The sequence below is a fragment of the Ranitomeya variabilis genome, chromosome 1 (assembly GCF_051348905.1).
Source record: "Ranitomeya variabilis isolate aRanVar5 chromosome 1, aRanVar5.hap1, whole genome shotgun sequence".
NCBI classification, from domain to species: Eukaryota; Metazoa; Chordata; class Amphibia; order Anura; family Dendrobatidae; genus Ranitomeya; species Ranitomeya variabilis.
The window spans coordinates 616,497,997-616,518,051 of NC_135232.1; the positions used below are offsets into that span (position 1 = coordinate 616,497,997).

At 45.3% G+C, this 20,055-nt stretch overlaps 1 protein-coding gene across 1 annotated transcript in view; it reads left to right on the forward strand.

The window, feature by feature from the left end:
- Nucleotides 1–892: 892 nt before the first annotated feature.
- The window catches only part of DISP2 (dispatched RND transporter family member 2), a 59,182-nt gene continuing 40,019 nt past the window's right edge, over nt 893–20,055 (forward strand). The window contains exon 1 of the mRNA XM_077260664.1: nt 893–1,193. Coding sequence (XP_077116779.1) covers nt 1,126–1,193 — 68 coding nt within the window. The 5' untranslated portion in view covers nt 893–1,125. The remainder of the gene's footprint in view (nt 1,194–20,055) is intronic.

Sequence of the window (20,055 nt, forward strand, 5' to 3'; positions counted from 1 at the left end):
AGGCCTGGCAGAGAATCAAACAGGAGGAAACACAGCATCTGGTGATGTCCATGAGTTCAAGACTTCAGGCAGTCATTGCCAACAAAGGGTTTTCAACCAAGTACTAAAAATGAACATTTTATTTAAAATTATTTAATCTGTCCAATTACTTTTGGTCCCTTTAAAAACAGGGTGGCACAAGTTAAGGAGCTGAAACTCCTAAACCCTTCATCCAATTTTAATGTGGATACCCTCAAATAAAAGCTGAAAGTCTGAACTTCAACTGCATCTGAATCGTTTTGTTTACAATTCATTGTGGTAATGTCTATAACCAAAATTAGAAAAATGTTGTCTCTGTCCAAATATATATGGACCTAACTGTATATAATAGATAGATAAATGATAGATAGAAAAATAATAGATAGATAATAGTTATAGACAGATAATAGATAGATAATAGATACATAGATAGATAATAGATAGATATAGATAGATGATAGATAATACTTATAGATAGATAATAGATGATAGATAATAGATAGATGATAGATTGATGATAGATAATAAGAATTGAAAGACAGACAGACATGGGCCAATCCCATCCGGCTTTTCCTTAGTATATCCCTTTGCACCCTAGCACTTTGAGGCCAGGAGCTGCCTCTCTTTTCTATAGCCTCTCTCTAGCTGACTCCTGTGAGATGGCTCTCCTCTCCTCTCCGTGCAGGCGCACAGGTGTCTGATTAGCTATGATACCTACATGTGTCAGACTATGCTAGTAGGGTATAAGCATTGTTACCGCCATCCCCCCGCCAGAGCCTGCTGTGCCCACCTCCCTGCTCCCTGATCCTGGGGGTGACCTTGCTGAGCAGCACTCCCTCTGCCTGATAGGCTGGATCTGTCTGCTGCCCCCAGATGGCTTCTCCTCCTTCCCCCCGTCCATGTAGGAGCTGTGTGGAGGGCCTGCAGCACGCATGCACATGATAGGAGGCAGTACACACCATACTGGCCCGTGCAAGGCTGAGGAGCAGTTCAGCAGCGCGGATCCTGGACAGCAGCCTTTGGAAAGCAATCAGGATTATTCTAGGAGACGGCTGCTGATCCGCAGAAGCTCTGACATTCCCCTGTAGCCTGGGATTTGGGAACACTATGGACAGACGCCATTGCCAGGAGGAACATGCTGGTGGCAGCAGTGATGGCCAAAGGGAGGAACCCAGGTAGCAAGAGCCATATCCCCAGCATCATGCATGAGACCCCTGTCATCTCCCACCAACCATTCCTGCTTTCCTCTTCTCTCCATTTCCTGGGCTGTCACTGCTCAGTGATCTCTGCCATCACTATCTCTTTCCATAAGTCATAATTCATGTCATATGCTATTATTATTATTATTATTATTATTATTGCAGCTTATTCCCCATTTCTGCCCCTTCTTACATCACATCTGCTCCCCCCAGTGTATGAAATGCATCATTAGCGCTTTCCTCTCCATGATGTGACATCTGCTCCCATGTTACGTGTCAATTAATGTAGTTAGTATCTGTGTGCTGTGTGGTGACATTGCTGCTGTCCTGGGACTGATACAGATCATTGTTTTCGTAAATATTTACAGTTAATAAGTAAAACAACAAAACAAACTGTTTCCATGTGATAATGTTAGTTTTCTTAGTTTCAAGCCATGCACAGAAATAGATTTAATTTGCCTTTCTATTTCTGCACTGTTAAGAAAGCAATAGCTACAGATGTAGCAGAGCTGATGTTTCACACAACTGGGGCTTTGTGCTACAAAACCTTTACAAAGTCATAAGACAGATAAGAATTAGTGACGTTGTGCCACATTACAAATTCAGCTCTTCTAGGTTTGGGTTTAATAGTGTTGTCATGAAACCAAACATATATGTCTACAGTACTGTGCAGGTGTGGAAAAATGCTGCTACGGAAGAATGATCTCATAAATAGAAATGTGAAGCGTTTATTGTTATCAGCAAAATGCAAAGTGAATGAAGAAAAGAGAAATCTAAATCTCATCAATCTTTAGTGGCCGCCCTTTGCCTTCTTCTAGATTCACTTATACACAGTATTTGAAGGAAGTTGGCAGAAGGTTGTTCCAGACATCTTGGGGAACTGACCACAGATCTGTGGATGTCACTTGTACAAAACCTTGTGTCTCTCCATGTGATCCCAGATGCTGAGATCAGGGCTCTGTGGGGCCAGATCATCACTTCCAGGACTCCTTGTTCATCTTAATCTGTTATATACGGTAGATATTAAAAGGTTATTCCCTTGTAGACAAGCTATCCACTATTAATCATTTGCTGATCACTGGCGCGCCAAACGCTGGGACCCCCAGCAACCCTTAGTTGAAGATTTGGAACCTGTAGAACCGGGCTCTGTATCCTTGTCCTGAATAGAGGAAAGTGAATGTGCTGCCTAAGCTCCATTCATTGTCTATTGGACTACAAAGCACAGTACTTGGCTATGTTCTGCAGTACCATAGACTATGAATGTAATGGAGATCAAGCTCCTCCAATCCTTTCAGGACAAAGCTGCAGAGCCCCATTCTCAAGTTTCCAAAGGATAATCTCAGGATTGCTGGAAGACAGAACCCCAGTTATCAGCAAGTTGTCCACCAGAACCCCAGTTATCAGCAAGTTGTCCACTATTCTATGTTCTATGGATAGGGAATAATTTGCTTATTTGGAAACAACCCTCACATTATGAGGAAGATTGTACTTTCCCATGATATAAAAGGCCTGCCTATCTACTGTAGGAGCAGCTGTTACCTGTAATTAGTCAGTGTAATGAGTACTGCATGTACACCACACATGTCAAACTCTGGCCCACAGGGTGAGTATATTTGGCCTGTGACACAAGGCAGCTTCCCTGAGTATATTTGGTCTGCAACTTTCAATATCGTACTTTCACCTGTCATCGCACTTTCAACTATATTGGCAGCCTAGATGCCGATACAGGTGAAAGCAGGGAGCGTCAGCTGATGCTCCCCCTCCCATGTCTGATGTATCAGTGCAGTGGGTGCAATGATCATTACAGTATGCTTGCTGCTACAAGGTATGCAGAGGATCTGAAGACACCATGAGGAGACCGGAGTAGTGGGAGAACGAGCAAACGTGAGTATTTGTTTAAATGTGAGGCACATTATACTGTATGGAGCACTTTCTGGGGAGCATTATACTGTGTAGAGGACTGTGTGGGGCCCTTTATACTCCATGGAGCACTATGTGAGGCCATTATACTACATGGAGCAGTATATGGGGCCATTATACTGTATGGAACACTATGTGCGGCCATAATACTGTATGGAGGACTATGTGGAGCTATTATACTGTTAGGAGCACTATGTGGGGCATATGCAGTATAGAGCACTATGTTGGGCCATTACACTGTATGAAGCGCTATGTTGGGCCATTATACTATATGGAGTACTATGTGGGGCTATTATACTGTAAAGAGCACTCTGTGGAGCCTTTATACTGTATGGATGACAATGTGGGGCCTATTATACTGTATGAAGTACTATGTGGAGCCCATTATACTGTATGCAGCACTATGTGGGGCCCATTATACTGTATAGAGCACTATGTGAGGCCATTATAATGCATGGCGCAAAATGTGGGGCAATTATACTGTATGGAGTACGTGTTATTGGCTGTTGGGCACACATGAATTGGACAATTTATGAGCTCAGTATCTTAATTTTTAACTTATTTTCTACAGCGCTAATGCAATTCCAATTTCATATATTCAATGTTTGCATTCTGTAGGGTTACAGAGTGCAGATTTAATTTGTTACTTATATATGGAAGTGGCTCTCTCAGCTTGCTGTTCACACTTGTCTTTCTGTTTAGAAGTGACGGTCAGTCTTTTGACCTTTGTCAGTTGAGGCACAGGTTTGGGGAGCTGAGTTTCTTTAGGTTGCAGCCTGTCCTGACGGACTGTCTTTTGAATTATGCGATGGTTCATTTTCTTACATTGTTGGAGAATCTCTATAAAGGAGCTGTTTGGTGTAAACAAGTTGTCTCCCATTCACGAGAAAAGTGATAACGTATTGATTGGTGGGGTCTGACGACTGGGTCTTGCACCGATAACCAAATGGTGACATTTTTCCATGAAGGGGCACTCTTATCCCTGTTACAAAATGGGGCAACAGGGAAGATGTCTGAGCACTGCTCCAATCAATCTTTATGGGGCTGCCAGAAAAAGCAGAAATCAGCCCTGTAGGGAAGGAATGGAGCGGCGGTCGGGCATGTGAACTGCTGCTCCATTCTATAATGGGAATAGAAGTGTCTTATTCTGCCGATCAGTGCAGGTCCCAAGGTCGGACCCCCATTGATCAACATATTATCACCATGGATAATTAGTAATGACAAGATGCTAAAAAATGGCAAAAATATGGATCCTGTGCCACCTTTGTGCACATGCTCTCCTTGGCACTGCATCTCTGTTCCAACGCAGGTCTGTTAGCTTGAATAGGGACAAGATCCGGGAAATAATATTGATCTTCTCCTCTCGATTTATACAGAAGATGTCTATGCTGACCTGCACATATAGGGTATGTCACTGAGTGGAAGAATTTGGTTATTTGGGAATTAACCCATAACTGCATTAGAGCATGTGCCAATCAATGGTTGCAGGATTGCTGCGGGTTGCCATGTCAGCCAGGAGCCTGCTGAAGGTTCGGATGTCTGCCATGTTGATACACCTGTGAAGCCTAGCCATAGGCTTGGCTTCAAAGAAGACCATGATATGCCCTACATACTGAAATATGTAAAAAAAAAAAGCAACCAATCAGGTTCAAGTCCCCTAAGTGAAAACAAAGTTTTACAATTATTTTTAAAAAATAAAAACATACCGTAAATATTAATTCTTTCTCCCCACATTCCTGACCCATATTTAAAAATAAAGAAATTAAGGAAAAAAATATTTGAGATATCTGGTGCTATCCATAAGTCTTATCTATGAAAATATAGAATTGTTAAAACTGTATGTCAAATAGTATCTAAGATAAGAACACAATGAGCAAATACCCTGTAATAAGTAAATAAATAGTAATAGTGCATTTAAAAAACATAGGATCCATCCCGATTGGGTACACCTTGTCGCTGTGAGATGGCTTTTAGGCTTTTTTGATCACAATGGTGTCACATAAGTACCCTACATAATTTGCATGCACTATTACTATTTATTCTTTTACTACTGCAGGTTATTTGCTCATTTTGTTTTTATCTTAGGTTCTGTCTATTAAGTAGCCACAGTGTGAACGTGTACCTACATATTGCCCTTATATCAAGATACCGTATTGGGCGGTTTATAAGATGCACTCGAGTATAACACTCACCCCAAATTTTGAGGCGAAAAATAGGAAAACTTTTGTAATAAAATGGTGCTTCTCATAATCCATGCGTCTTATTGCTTACCGGGGGTGGTGGCTGTGGTGAAGTGGGGTCCCAGGGTTGCTGCTGGTGTTCAGTGGTGCAGGCCGCAGTGGAGCAGGGTCCCAGGTTCGCTGCTGGAGGAGGCAAGAGTGGCGCTGCGGGTGTCCGGAGGTGTGGGGGCTCCGCTGACATTTTGTGAAGGCCTAGAACCCCCGCACTGTTTACTATGCTGTGGTGGACGCCGGGAAAATGGCTGCTGGGCCGGCGCATGCGCAGATGGAGATCTTGGTGCCGAGACCTGCACCTGCGCCACATCTGTGGCAATTTTTCTGGAGACATCGCGTAGAAGGCAGGCACGGATGGAGATCTCGGCTTTCCTCCATCTACGCCTGTGCCAAGTTAGAAGCCAGACTCCGGAAGAAGAATGGTGGCCACCATATGCCACTGCTACAGGGCTACCGCTCGCCACCGTTCCACCACTGCACACCGTAGGACTACTGCATCACCACCGCAACACCCCAGCTCTAGGGCCGCAGCATTGACCCCTCGGTAAGAACAGTGTTTGATTTATAAGACGCACCCCTATTTTCCCCCTAATTTTGGGGATCATAAACGTGTGTCTTATAATCCGAAAAATATACGTATATTCTGGCTCATTCCTTTAGTTTTACCATATGGCAAATGTTGTCAAGAAAAAAAAACATCGAACAGCCAAAATTGGTATATTTTGGCAGGCACACCACCCCCAAAATGCAATAAATAGAGCTCTAAGGGTTGTATGTACCCCAAAATAGTACAATTAAAAATAACAGCTCGGCATGTAAAACTAGCAAGCTACCATATAGCTCCACTGATTAAAAAGTTATGTGTGACATAAACCAATTTTGTTAGCAGTTCAGGAATCAGGACCAGGATATTTTGCTTCCCCCAGACCATTGATATGTTCGGGTTTTATCATGCATGTGCTTTCAACTCTAAAAAATGATCATTAGGATAGTCATATAGTGTTTGACTAATTTCTTTCATGGTAGAAGAGGATTAATTTTTATGTTATTTTTATAAACAAGTTTTTTTTTTACAGATTTTATAGAAAAATGTAAAGAAAAATAGAAAATAACATAAGTGCCTATTTTTATTTGCTTATTTTTTTTACAACCATAAGGAACCATTTGAATAACATTTTAAATTATGTACTCATTTACATAGAGTTATATATATATATATATATATATATATATATATATACATACACTGCTCAAAAAAATAAAGGGAACACTAAAATCCCACATCCTAGATACCGCTGAATGAAATATTCCAGTTGTAAATCTTTATTCCTTACATAGTGGAATGTGTTGAGAACAAAACCTAAAAATGATCAACGTAAATCACAACTAATATCCCACGGAGGTCTGGAGTTGGAATGATGCTCAAAATCAAAGTGGAAAATGAAGTTACAGGCTGATCGAACTTCAGTGGAAATGCCTCAAGACAAGGAAATGATGCTCAGTAGTGTGTGCGGCCTCCACGTGCCTGTATGACCTCCCTATCACGCCTGGACACGCTCCTGATGAGGCGGCGGATGGTCTCCTGAGGGATCTCCTCCCAGACCTGGATTAAAGCATCCGCCAAGTCCTGGACAGTCTGTGGTGCAACGTGACGCTGGTGGATGGTGCGAGATATGATGTCCCAGATGTGTTCAATCGGATTCACGTCTGCGGAACGGGCAGGCCAGTCCATAGCTTAAATGCCTTCATCTTGCAGGAACTGCTGACACACTCCAGCCACATGAAGTCTGGCATTGTCCTACATTAGGAGGAACCCAGGGCCAACCACAACAGCATATGGTCTCACAAGGGGTCTGAAGATCTCATCTTGGTACCTAATGGCAGTCAGGCTACCTCTGGCGAGCACATGGAGGGCTGTGTGGCCCTCCAAAGAAATGCCAACCCACACCATTACTGACCCACTGCCAAACCGGTCATGCTGAAGGATGTTGCAGGCAGCAGATCACTCTCCACGGCGTCTCCAGACTCTGTCACATCTGTCACATGTGCTCAGTGTGAACCTGCTTTCATCTGTGAAGAGCACAGGGTGCCAGTGGCGAATTTGCCAATCCTGGTGTCCTGTGGCAAATGCCAAGCGTCCTGCACGGTGTTGGGCTGTGAGCACAACCCCCATCTGTGGAAGTCGGGCACTCAGTCCATCCTCATGGAGACAGTTTCTAACCATTTGTGCAGACGCATGCACATTTGTGGCCTGCTGGAGGTCATTTTGCAGGGCTCTGGCAGTGCTCCTCCTGTTCCTCCTTGCACAAAGGCTGAGGTAACGGTCCTGCTGCTGGGTTGTTGCCCTCCTACGGCCCCCTCCATGTCTCCTGATGTACTGACCTGTCTCCTGGTAGCACCTCCAGCCTCTGGACACTACGTTGACAGACACAGCAAACCTTCTAACCACAGCTCGCATTGATGTGCCATCCTGGATGAGCTGCACTACCTGAGCCACTTGTGTGGGTTGTAGAGTCCGTCTCATGATACCACGAGTGTGAAAGCACAAATGACATTCAAAAGTGACCAAAACATCAGCCAGAAAGCATTGGTACTGAGATGTGGTCCGCGGTCCCCACCTGCAGAACCACTCCTTTATTCAATGTGTCTTGATAATTGCCAATAATTTCCATCTGTTGTCTATTCCATTTGCACAACAACATGTGAAATTGATTGTCAAACAGTGTTGCTTCCTAAGTGGACAGTTTGATTTCACAGAAATTTTATTTACTTGGATTTATATTCTGTTGTTTAAGTGTTCCCTTTATTTTTTGAGCAGTGTATATAGCCAAGACCCCTGAGATTCTCCAGCGCTATAACTTTATTTCTCTGCGCCGTTAAAAAGTGACGCTGAGGAATAAGTACCCTTAACTGCCGTGGTTAAAAGGCGTATTGGCGGTCATTAAGGGGTTATTATATTAGCAAATTATTTTTATTGCTGATTTCCCCTGTTATTGGGGCTGATATATTGGTCCTAGTTACAGGGAACTTCAGCATAATAGCGCTGAATGAGTCTCCTGCTCCCTCTCTATACCCAGTGACCACATGACCGATGGTTCATCTGAGGAAAGACTGTAGGCGATTCCTATACTGAATACACAGAGCTTGTTCAGTGCTGTGAATACAGCAATCAGGAATGCAGAGATGGTAATAAACCATCGCTGCCTTCTCCAGCAGTTCACTCTGCACTTACAGCGCAAACCGCACGAATGTTTCAACCAAGCACAGGCACTGGGTGCACCCTTGGTATGTCTGAGCAGTTCATGGCACCTCTCCATCTACTTGTTTTCTATATGTCCACCCCCTCTTGTGCCTGTAAAAGCAGAGCTATCAATCAAAGTAAAGAAGTAGGCGAAATGGTAATCTAAACTGTTTGGGCACATCAAAAGTGCACCGAGCATCATTGCTTGGTTTGAACAGTCTTCTTGTGCTGACAGACTCCCTTTAAGATTAACTAATAGAAAAGAATTAATTTATTTAAAGAGAAACCTGAAGTCCCGATAAGATTTTTCATACAAATGATGTGATAAAACCTGAGCAATGGATTAAAGGGATATTCTCAAGTTTGGAAGTCTATTGGATAAAGAATAAAGCTGTGATCACTAGGGGTCCGAACACTAGGATCCTGATCGATTCTGAGAACTGATGCTCTGAACAGTCCTGTGTGAATGGAGCAGTGGTCAACCATGTGCATCTCCGCCATATTCATTTTTAAAAGAGTGCTGAAGACCAGCTGAACACTGTGCTGGATGGAGCGGTTGTGCGCCTCATTGACCACTGCTTCATTTGCACCTGCTCTCGGCATAGATGGGCATCCCAGGGGGTAGGACCCCCCCGGGATCAGGGAGGATGGGATAAGGAATACACAATAATACTAGTAGTCTGACTATAAAATAACTTTTCTCATCATGAAGTGTATAACTTACTAATGAAGTTACGTTAGACCAATGGATGGTTGTTTCTCCATCCCTGGTCCTTTGCTTCCATTTCTGCTCTCGTATAAGAAAAAAAAACAATGACAATTTTAACAAAATGTCTAAATCAGGTCCAAAGATCTTCCCTGAAATGTGGGTTATTTTTATCCTTGTACAGAGGAAGAATCACATCTTAATTACCGTTTTCAAGCACATCCAAGTAAATGAACCATGTCTGGATGTGGTTGCCAGGCACTTTAAATAAATATGGCTGTGCGGGTTCAGAATCTCATCCAGAGTGTTCAAAGCATCTTTGCTTAATACAACGCTGATGAAAAAAAATCTTTTTGGTGTTAGAAAAGATCAGATCTCTATGGCAGTGGTGTTTGGCTTCCAAACTTTGCAAATCACTTTGTTAGGGAAATTGTCTTCACTCCTCTAAATAAGTTGCATGTAAGTGACTTCCCTTGCTTTTTCACAGTTTATTTCCAGGTCTTCAGCTGAATTAATATTATTATTATTATTATTATTATTATTATTATTTATTGTTATAGCGCCATTTATTCCATGCGCTTTACATGTGAGGAGGGGTATACATAATAAAAACAAGTACAATAATCTTAAACAATACAAGTCATAACTGGTACAGGAGGAGAGAGGACCCTGCCAGCGAAGGCTCACAATCTACAAGGGATGGGTGAGAATACAGTAGGTGAGGGTAGAGCTGGTCATGCAGCGGTTTGGTTGATCGGTGGTTACTGCAGGTTATAGGCTTGTCGGAAGAGGTGGGTCTTCAGGCTCTTTTTGAAGATTTCGATGGTAGGCGAGAGTCTGATGTGTTGTGGTAGAGGGTTCCAGAGTAGGGGTGATACGCGAGAGAAATCTTGTATACGATTGTGGGAAGAGGAGATAAGAGGGGAGTAGAGAAGGAGATCTTGTGAGGATCGGAGGTTGCGTGTAGGTAAGTACCAGGAGACGAGGTCACAGATGTATGGAGGAGACAGGTTGTGGATGGCTTTGTATGTCATGGTTAGGCTTTTGTACTGGAGTCTCTGGGCAATGGGGAGCCAGTGGAGGGATTGACAGAGGGGAGAGGCCGGGGAATAGCGGGGGGACAGGTGGATTAGTCGGGCAGCAGAGTTTAGAATAGATTGGAGGGGTGCGAGAGTGTTCGAGGGGAGGCCACAGAGCAGGAGGTTGCAGTAGTCAAGGCAAGAGATGATGAGGGCATGGACTAGGGTTTTTGCAGATTCTTGGTTGAGGAATGAACGGATTCGTGAAATATTTTTGAGTTGAAGTCGGCAGGAAGTGGAAAGGGCTTGGATATGTGGTTTGAAGGAGAGATCAGCGTCAAGGATTACCCCGAGGCAGCGAGCTTGTGGGACTGGGGAGAGTGGGCAGCCATATCAGAATATCAGAATGTACTAATTTGGAGTACAGATGATGGCAGTGATGGGCCAGCTCAGTTCAGCACTGGGACTAACCCATCTCTGCCATCATCTGTACTTCAAATCAGTATGTTCTGATATTAACGCAGCTGAAGACTGGGAAAGAAGGGGAAGTCACTTACATGCAACTTATTTCCAGGATTGAAGACAAATCCCATAATAAAGTGATTTGTAAAATTTCATAACTTTCCATGCTGGACAATTTAATTACAAAAAAGAAACTTTAGTTACTCTTTACTACAAAAAGGGTAAAACCTAAGATTAAATCAAAATAAGCAAATACCCTGCAGTAAATAAATATCAATAGTGCATGAAAATAATATCAGGTGCTTAGTTAACATAAACCACATCCAATCACATCAAGGTGATCATATTCGGGATGGTCCTAACCTCTAGTATTAAAACCTTACCATGTGTCAAGTGACATAATGTGACTAATGGCTGAGAAGGCCCTAGGAACTAAAAAGAGTAACCCTGATGATTATTATTATTATTATTTATCATTATAGCGCCATTTATTTCATGGAGCTTTACATGTGAAGACGGTACTTTTGTTGAAACACGTTGTGGCTTAACCCCATTCTGCTGTCAGAGTTTCCTTTCGGCGCTCCTTAGACCGAGTTCTATCATTTTCCCTGTTTTTGTCCTCCATTGGAGGTGTTCGGCTGGAGCTGCGGGGGAACTCTGCACCTTTCCCTCACTGGGGCTACCCTCTCAGCGCTCCTAAGTAAACCGCATGCTACTGACTTTATAATGTGACTAATGGCTGAGAAGGCCCTAGGAACTAAAAACTAAAAAGAGTAACCCTGATGATTATTATTATTATAGCACCATTTATTCCATGGCACTTTACGTGTGAGGAGGGGTATACATAATAAAAACAAGTCACAACTGGTTCATGAGGAGAGAGGACCCTGCCCGCGAGGGCTCAAAATCTACAAGGGATGGATGAGAATACAGTAGGCGAAGGTAGAGCTGGTCATGCAGTGGTTTGGTCTGTAGGCTTGTCGGAAGAGGTAGGTCTTCAGGTTCTTTTTGAAGGTTTCGATGGTAGGCAAGAGTCTAATATGTTGTGGTAGAGAGTAGGGGTAATCCGCGGGAGAAATCTTGTATGCGATTGTGGGAAGAGATGAGAGGGGAGTATAGAAGAAGATCTTGTGAGGATCGGAGGTTGCGTGCAGGTAAGTACCAGGAGACGAGATCGGAGATGTATGGAGGAGACAGGTTGTGGATGGCTTTCTATGTCATGGTTAGGGTTTTGAACTGGAGTCTCTGGGTAATGGGGAGCCAGTGCAGGAATTGAGAGGGAAGAGGCTGTTAGGGCTAGCGGAACGCACCAAATGGATATAGAGACTTTATTATAATATATGCGTTCGCAGCCCAGGGTCCACCGTGCAGGAGAACCTGCTGCTAGCAAATGGCGGAACTAAATTGCGGTATGAGCTACCTCTGTTACTTCACAGAGTAGCCGTGAACTCAAAGCAATGCGCCCTGTTAACCTTCACAGTGGCACAGGCTAACTACCCAAACGAGAGCAGTCAGTGGTCATGCATGCACACAAAACTCCTCGCCGGAGATGCCAGCATGCTAGGGCCTATTTCAGCCAGGTCCCTGAATACTCAAACACACAAACTCCTCGCCGGAGGTGCCAGCATTCTAGGGGCTTATTTCAGCCGGGTCCTTAAACACAATCATACGTGACCACACTGGCGCAAAGTACAACATAGAACAATACTAGCGCATGGCCGTGCGGCCATGCGAGCCTTAAATAGTTGCAGCACGTACAGGACCTTCCTAGAAGGACCAATGAGAGGCTGCCACAGAGCGTGAGCACCTATAGGACCTTCCTGAAGGACCAATGGCCTTAGCTGCAGTGTCTGATCATGTGACCCTCGATCTCCACTGAGAGATCTTACTCTGGGCATGCTCAGAACGAGAAAAGCAGGACTTAGTCCCAGAAGTGTCTGCTCGCCGCTGCCCAGCACTGACTCCAATGGCAGAAGCAGGAAAAGCAGCAGTAACTCTCTGTACAGAGTCAGAGTTAGCGAGACGCTGGGACCGACGTCTCCGCTTAGCAGGCTCCACTGCGGCAGGAGAAGAATGGGAGACCGCAGCGGAGATGGCCCGAGATTCCCCCTGTGCAGAGGTGGGAACTCGACCCCTAACATTACCCCCCTCCCCAGGACCCCCCCTCCTTGGGCCTCGCTACGGTTCGAAGGCAGCAATGAGCTGCGGAGCCCGAATGTGCTCAGCAGGCTCTCAGGACCGCAACCCTTCCAGTCCACCAAAATTTTTTGCCACGAACCACCTTGCACCCCAAAATAGCGTTCACCTCGTAATCGTCCGTAGATGAACCCGATGTCCCGGCAGATGACTCAGAAAACCGGGACATGTATACGGGCTTAAGGAGGGACACATGAAAGGTGTCGGTGATACCTAGGCGTGGAGGAAGGGCTAGACGGTAGACCACAGGGTTAACCTGTTCGAGGACCTTGAAGGGACCTAAGTAGCGAGGTGCAAACTTAGTGGACTCAACACGCAGCCTGATGTTACGGGCGGAGAGCCACACTAAGTCGCCAGGAGCAAAGGTCGGGGCAGGGCGCCGATGTTCATCGGCAGAGGACCTCATTCTCTCCTTAGAGGCCTAGATAGCATAATGAGTGCGGTCCCAAATGTCTCGTGCCTCCACTGCCCAGTCTGCCACCCTGGAATCAGCAGAGGACATGAGCATAGGCACAGGAACCCGCGGATGTGGGCCGTAATTAAGGAGGAAAGGAGTCTGACCGGTGGAGTCGGCTACAGCGTTGTTAAGGGCAAACTCAGCCCACGGTAACAAGGATGCCCAGTCATCCTGCCTGGCAGAAACAAAATGTCACAAATAAGTGACCAGAGTCTGATTGGCCCTCTCAACCAACCCATTCGTCTCGGGATGATAAGCCGAGGAGAGATTTAACTCAATACTGAGTAGACGACAAAGCTCCCTCCAGAATCGAGACGCAAACTGGGGACCCCGGTCACTGACAATCTTGTCTGGCATACCGTGTAAACGAAAGATATGCTTGATGAACAAGGCTGCCAGAGCCCGTGCAGACGGTAGCCGTGGAAGAGGCACCAAATGAACCATTCTGGAAAATGGTTGGTGATCACCCAGATAATGGTGCAGTTACGAGACTTGGGTAAGCCCACCACAAAGTCCATCCCGACCATCTCCCAGGACCTGTCCGCCACCGGCAGAGGATAAAGCAACCCAGCTGGCCGTTGCCGAGGGGACTTGTTCTTGGCGCAAGAGACACACGCCCGAACATAGTCTGCGACATCACGAGCCATATGCGGCCACCAGTATGTCCTCACCAGTAACTCAGATGTCCTTTTGGAACCAAAATGTCCACCCACCCTGGACGAGTGTGCCCAAGAGAGAACCTCCGGTCACAAACTGGATGGTACAAAAGTCTTGCCCGGAGGCACAGACTAGCGAAACCGGGGCCACGGTTCTCAGGCTCTCAGTGGGGACAATAAGCCGAGGCTCCTCTTCCTCCTCCACAGATGACACAACGGAGCGAGAGAGAGCATCGGCACGAATGTTCTTCTCCCCAGAAAGAAAATGAAGGGTGAAATGAAAGCGGGAGAAGAAAAAGGACCATCTGGCCTGGCGAGAATTTAACCGCTGGGCTGTCTGCAGGTACACCAAATTTTTATGATCTGTGAAGACTTGGAATGGAAAACGAGCTCCCTCCAAGAGATGTCTCCACTCCGAGAAGACCAACTTCATGGCTAGCAACTTCCTGTCCCCGATGGAATAATTCCTCTCTGCTCGTGAGAAGGTCTTTGAAAAGAAGAAGCAAGGATGCTTCTGACCTTGAGCATCCTTTTGGAAGAGGACTGCTCCAGCACCAACAGATGAGGCATCCACCTCCATGATAAATGGCTTATCTACATCGGGGCGATGTAGGATGGGAGCACTAGCGAAGTGTGACTTTATGGAGTTAAAGGCCTTGGAGACCTCCTCAGACCACAATTTGGGATTTGCCCCCTTCTTGGTGAGGGCAACCAAGGGAGCTACCAAAGTTGAGAAGTGGGGAATGAACTGGCGATAATAATTAATGAACCCCATAAAGCGCTGCACCGCTTTAAGAGAATGGGGTTCCTGCCAGTCCATGACAGCCTGTAGTTTGGCAGGATCCATAGCCAATCCCTGGGCAGAGATGATATAGCCTAGGAAAGGTAAGGACTCCTGCTCAAACATACACTTCTCCAACTTGGCATAGAGGGAGTTTGCCCGTAGGAGGTCGAAGACTTTGCAAACATCTCTCCGGTGGGAGTCAATATCTGGAGAGTAGATGAGAATATCATCCAGATAGACTACGACCGAGGTGGTGAGCATATCCCGGAAGATGACGTTCACAAAGTCTTGGAAAACGGCTGGGGCATTACAGAGCCCGAAGGGCATCACCAGATATTCATAGTGCCCATCCCTGGTGTTAAAAGCCATCTTCCATTCGTCCTCCTCACGGATGCGAATCAGGTTGTAAGCACCCCGCTGTCACGGGGAGACTAGGTGGGCAAGAGCTAATAACCTGGGCCCCTGCAATTTCCCTCAGACTAGGGAAATCCTGACTGACCCTCTACCTAGAGTTTACACTGATGGTGTGCATGTCTAGGCCTCGACCCTCACCCTGTCTCCTGTTTCAACCCTAGGCTGAAATATAGGAAGGAGTAAATAAGACAAAGGGAAATACACCACCAGCGATGATGAGTGCATGGACTAGGGTTTTTGCAGATTCTTGGTTGAGGAATGTATGGATCTGGGAAATATTTTTGAGTTGAAGTCGGCAGAAAGTGGAAAGGGCTTGGATATGTTGTTTGAAGGAGAAATCCGTGTCAAGCCAAGTGCGCTTCAGCTTGAGGTCGTGAATAGATGGCCGGACATTCACCTTGAGGATTTTTTGGTAGACAGCAGAATTCATCTTTTCATTTACCACATCAAGTCTTCCAGGTTCTGAAGCAAAACAGCCCCAGACCATCACACTAACACCACCATATTATACTGTTGGTATGATGTTGCTTTTCTGAAATGTTGTGTTACTTCTACACCAGATGTAATGGGACATACACCTTCCAAAAATTTCATCTTTTGTGTTACCAGTCTACAGTGTATTCTTCCAAAATTCTTGGGGATCAATCAATATGTTTTCTGGAAAAACTGACATGAGCTTTTATGTTCTTAATGCTCTGCAATGATTTTTAAAGTGGAACTTTGCCAGGCAGGCCATTCTTTCCCAGTCACTTTCTTACGGTGGAGTCATGAACACTGACCTTAACTGAGGTAAACGAGGTCTTTAATTCTTTCGATATTGTTGTGGGGTCTTTTGTGACCTCTTGGATGAATCGTCGCTGCACTCTTGGGGTAATTTTGGTCGACCGAACACACCTGGGAAGTATTTAAAAATAATAATTAAAAAAACAGCACCTATTTCATATACAAAACATCCACTAATGGAAGATCCTGTAGACTTAAACTACTAATTGAAGAAAGAGGGCTAAGAAAATCGTAAATTTCATCTAATGCCAACTCTCCATTTTATATTGATGGTCTAAAACATCACATGGCAAATTTTAGTGCTATTGTTGTCCAAGGAAACTAGGAAGCCAAGAAAGCAAACAGTGGGGTCACTGAGCAGAAAAAAATTGACCATTTGATTCCAGATTTCTTTTGCCCCTTACTTATAGCAGGGTCATAACTTGAAGCATGCAAAATAAATTGATGTCAGCAGTTTAGGCTGATGGAGGTGGAGTAATGGTGGAGAATATGCTTCTTTTTTTAGCACACACTGGGTTCTCTGATATTTCCGGTTCAATTGGCAGCTGTGTTCCCCCTGACCACCTGCTTCCTTGCATGATAGCAACAGACATATCTGCTATGATGATTACCAAGAGACCATAGGGAGCAGATTACAGTTTTGAGATTGTTGATTTCCCTTAAAAATCCCCTTCATTCAGTTCATTATCTGACAGACATAGATTCCCCAGCACTGAGCTATCTCATTACATAATGCCAGGAAGGCAGCGGATTAGTAGTTAAAACAAGCTCTGTCCTGCCGAAAAACAATCATTTCCCTCTGGTGAAAGGTTTAATTACAAGGAGTACTTCAATTAATACAGATGATAATTAAAGCAGTGCAAAAACATGAAATGACGTATCCCAGAGCTGCAACAGCCTTGGCTTGGGTTAGTGAAGGAAGACACTTCTCTCCAAATCCTGCATTGTAAGAAACAGAGCAAACACTGTGTAATGATTGTGTGATCAAGCCTGAAATAGACACATTGTTATCATCTTTCCAAGCACGTGATGCTCGTTCAAACTCACCCGTGGCAAGTAACAGCTGTGGGCAATATGAAAATCACACCTGAAATCAGATAAAAAAGGGAGAATTTGCCTCAATCTTTGCATTGTGAGTCTGCGTGTGCCACACTAAGCATGAAGAATAGAAAGAGGAGAAGAAAACTGTCTGAGGACTTGAGAACCAAAATTGTTGAAAAGCATCAACAATGTAAAGGTTACAAGTCCATCTCCAAAGGTGTTAATGTCCACAGTGCGCAACATAATCAAGATGTTTACAACCCATGGCACTGTAGTGAATCTCCCTGGGTATGGACAGCAGAGAAAAGTTGATAAAAGGTTGCAAGGCAGGATAGTCTAAATGGTGGATAAGCAGCCCCAATCGAATCGAAGGTGAGCTAAGCCCACCAGCATCAGGGGCTTATCTACAGCATTCCGGAATGCTGTAGATAAGCCCCCGATGTAACCTGAAAGATGAGAAAAAGAGGTTAGATTATACTCACCTGGGTGGGCGGTCCGATCCGATTTGCGTCGCGGTCCGGTGCGGGGCCTCCCATCTTCTTACGATGACGTCCTCTTCTTGTCATCACGCTGCGGCTCCGGCGCAGGCGTACTTTGTCTGCCCTGTTGATTGCAGAGCAAAGTACTACAGTGCGCAGGCGCCGGGAAAGGACAAAGAGGCCTTCGCACTGCAGTACTTTGCTCTGCCCTCAACAGGGCAGACAAAGTACACTTGCGCCGGAGCCGCAGTGTGAAGACAAGAAGAGGACGTCATCGTAAGAAGATGGGAGGTGCTGGACTGGACCGCGACACCCATGGGACCGGACAGCAGCGGGAACGCCCCTGGATGAGTATAATCTAACCTCTTTTTCTCATCTTTCAGGATACATCAGGGGCTTATCTACAGCATTACAGAATGCTGAGTAGTACTGTACTGTTATCTCTCCACAGGGTCAGTGAATAATGTTGTTTGCTAATATGCTAATGATGTATTGAACTAGCTTGTTGAAACAATGAGCCCCTGCGACCCATCCCCCTAACCTGTGAATGAGGAGAGGGACTTGTAAAGATCAAGGAGGTGAGACACAGATCAGTCCTGTGTGGAATGATGGTGTGTTTAGGGCATCTCAGAGAGAAAGAAGAGTATATGGACTATGCTATCCTCTGTCTGCTGGATTGTTATCCTGTTACTGAACTGCATTCGTGTTCTGGTCTATTTTATCCTTGTGGTCGTATATGGACCTTTCATATTTTTGCCTAAATAAAGGTCTTGGAATTGTTTACTATTGTCAGGACTCTGAACATTTTTATTACCTTTTGTGCATTACTGCCCTTTTCCAAGATGGCGTCTTTGGTCTCATGTGCACTGTGTCTTCCTGCTATAAAACTCCACCCCGGCCTTCAGTCTGTGCTAGAGTATTTTGCCTTGCATCCAGCTCCTGACCTCTGAATACTCCATGGCTATATACCTGCTCCTCTGAACCTGTGTGGAGATCCTGCTACTCTGCTCTGAGTTTCTGCTGCATACACCAGTTCCTGTAATCCTCCTTCATCTGCTCCTCGTGTTTACTTCCATCTGCATTTGCTGGACATGTAAGCGTTTGCTGCTCTGCAAAAACCTGAGACTATTAACCAGGCCTCCCTGGTTGAGCTAAAATATTATTTGAACTGCCTTATAAGCATATCTATCTGTGTTTTGGACTAAGCAAGGACTTATTCGTGTCAAGTATCCTCAAGAATAATTGTGCTTCATAGACTTTCTGCTTGATTGCATTTTCCTCTGTAGTTTCCTATAGACTGCTGAGCTGCATTTGATATTTGCACCAAGTGTTGTGGACTTGAGTTTCTCTCTGCACCTGTTTGAATCACAGTGTGATAATATAGACTTTACCACTTATAAAACTGTCCTGTAGTTGTCTTGTTCCACGCAAAGAGCCTCCTGAGTTATCCCTATAATTATTACAACTATACTCTTGCTCTGTTGATTGTGTGGTACCGGAGAAGGACCCCCGTGACAACTGATGGCAAGCAGTGGGATCAACAGAGCGCAACCTAATGGAGAACCACCCACAGAGTGAGTACATATATTGGACTGTATCCAGTTTACAGGAGAGAGCCAGAGACCTGGGCCTGAACTACCAGGAACTGACTAAATAGGCCTTAATTGACCTACTGGTGGGTGTCAGCCCGGCCACCTCCTGCCACATGTCTGAAGGACGAGCACTGGAGACGAGGACCCCCACCCCAAAAAGCCAGTGGGTGGTGTGGTACAAAGAAGAGATGGCGGTTCTGGGCCCAGGCGTCTCTCAGGAGTACAAGGAGGAGGCTGCCCGCCGGGCACAGTGGAGACAAGAAGCAATGGAGCTTGAAAGAGGGAGTAACGCAATGTGGAATTTAAACCCAACAATCCTGGAGCCTGTACGGATCACCCGGACAGAGTTTAAGCCATTTGATGAGGCTTCTGGAGATGTGGAGGGGTTCTTCAAGGGCTTTGAGCAGCAGTGTGCTGTGATGGAGGTGCCCCACTCTGGCTGGATGCGTTTGTTGGTGGTACTCCTGAACGGTAGCCTGGCGGAGGCTTATCGAACCATTGACTCACAGCGGAATCAGGATTATAACATTGTAAAGCAGACAATCCTGGATTACCATGCTATCACCCCAGACTCATATAGGGCCAAGTTCCGAGACCTCCCATGCACTACGGGTGGATCGTTTAGAATGTATGCACATAAGATGTTCCAGGCATGTCGGAGATGGCTGGAAGCAGAAAACACCTTTACTGTGGAAGATGTTATACAGGCATTCCTTATAGAACAATTTCTTGCCAAGTGCCCCCCAGAGGTATGGGAATGGGTCCAGGAGCGCACGCCGTGCACCGTGGATAGAGCTGCAGCCCTGGCTGATGAAGCCCTTACTATCTGACCGCAATGGAGGAGGCTTCTGGAC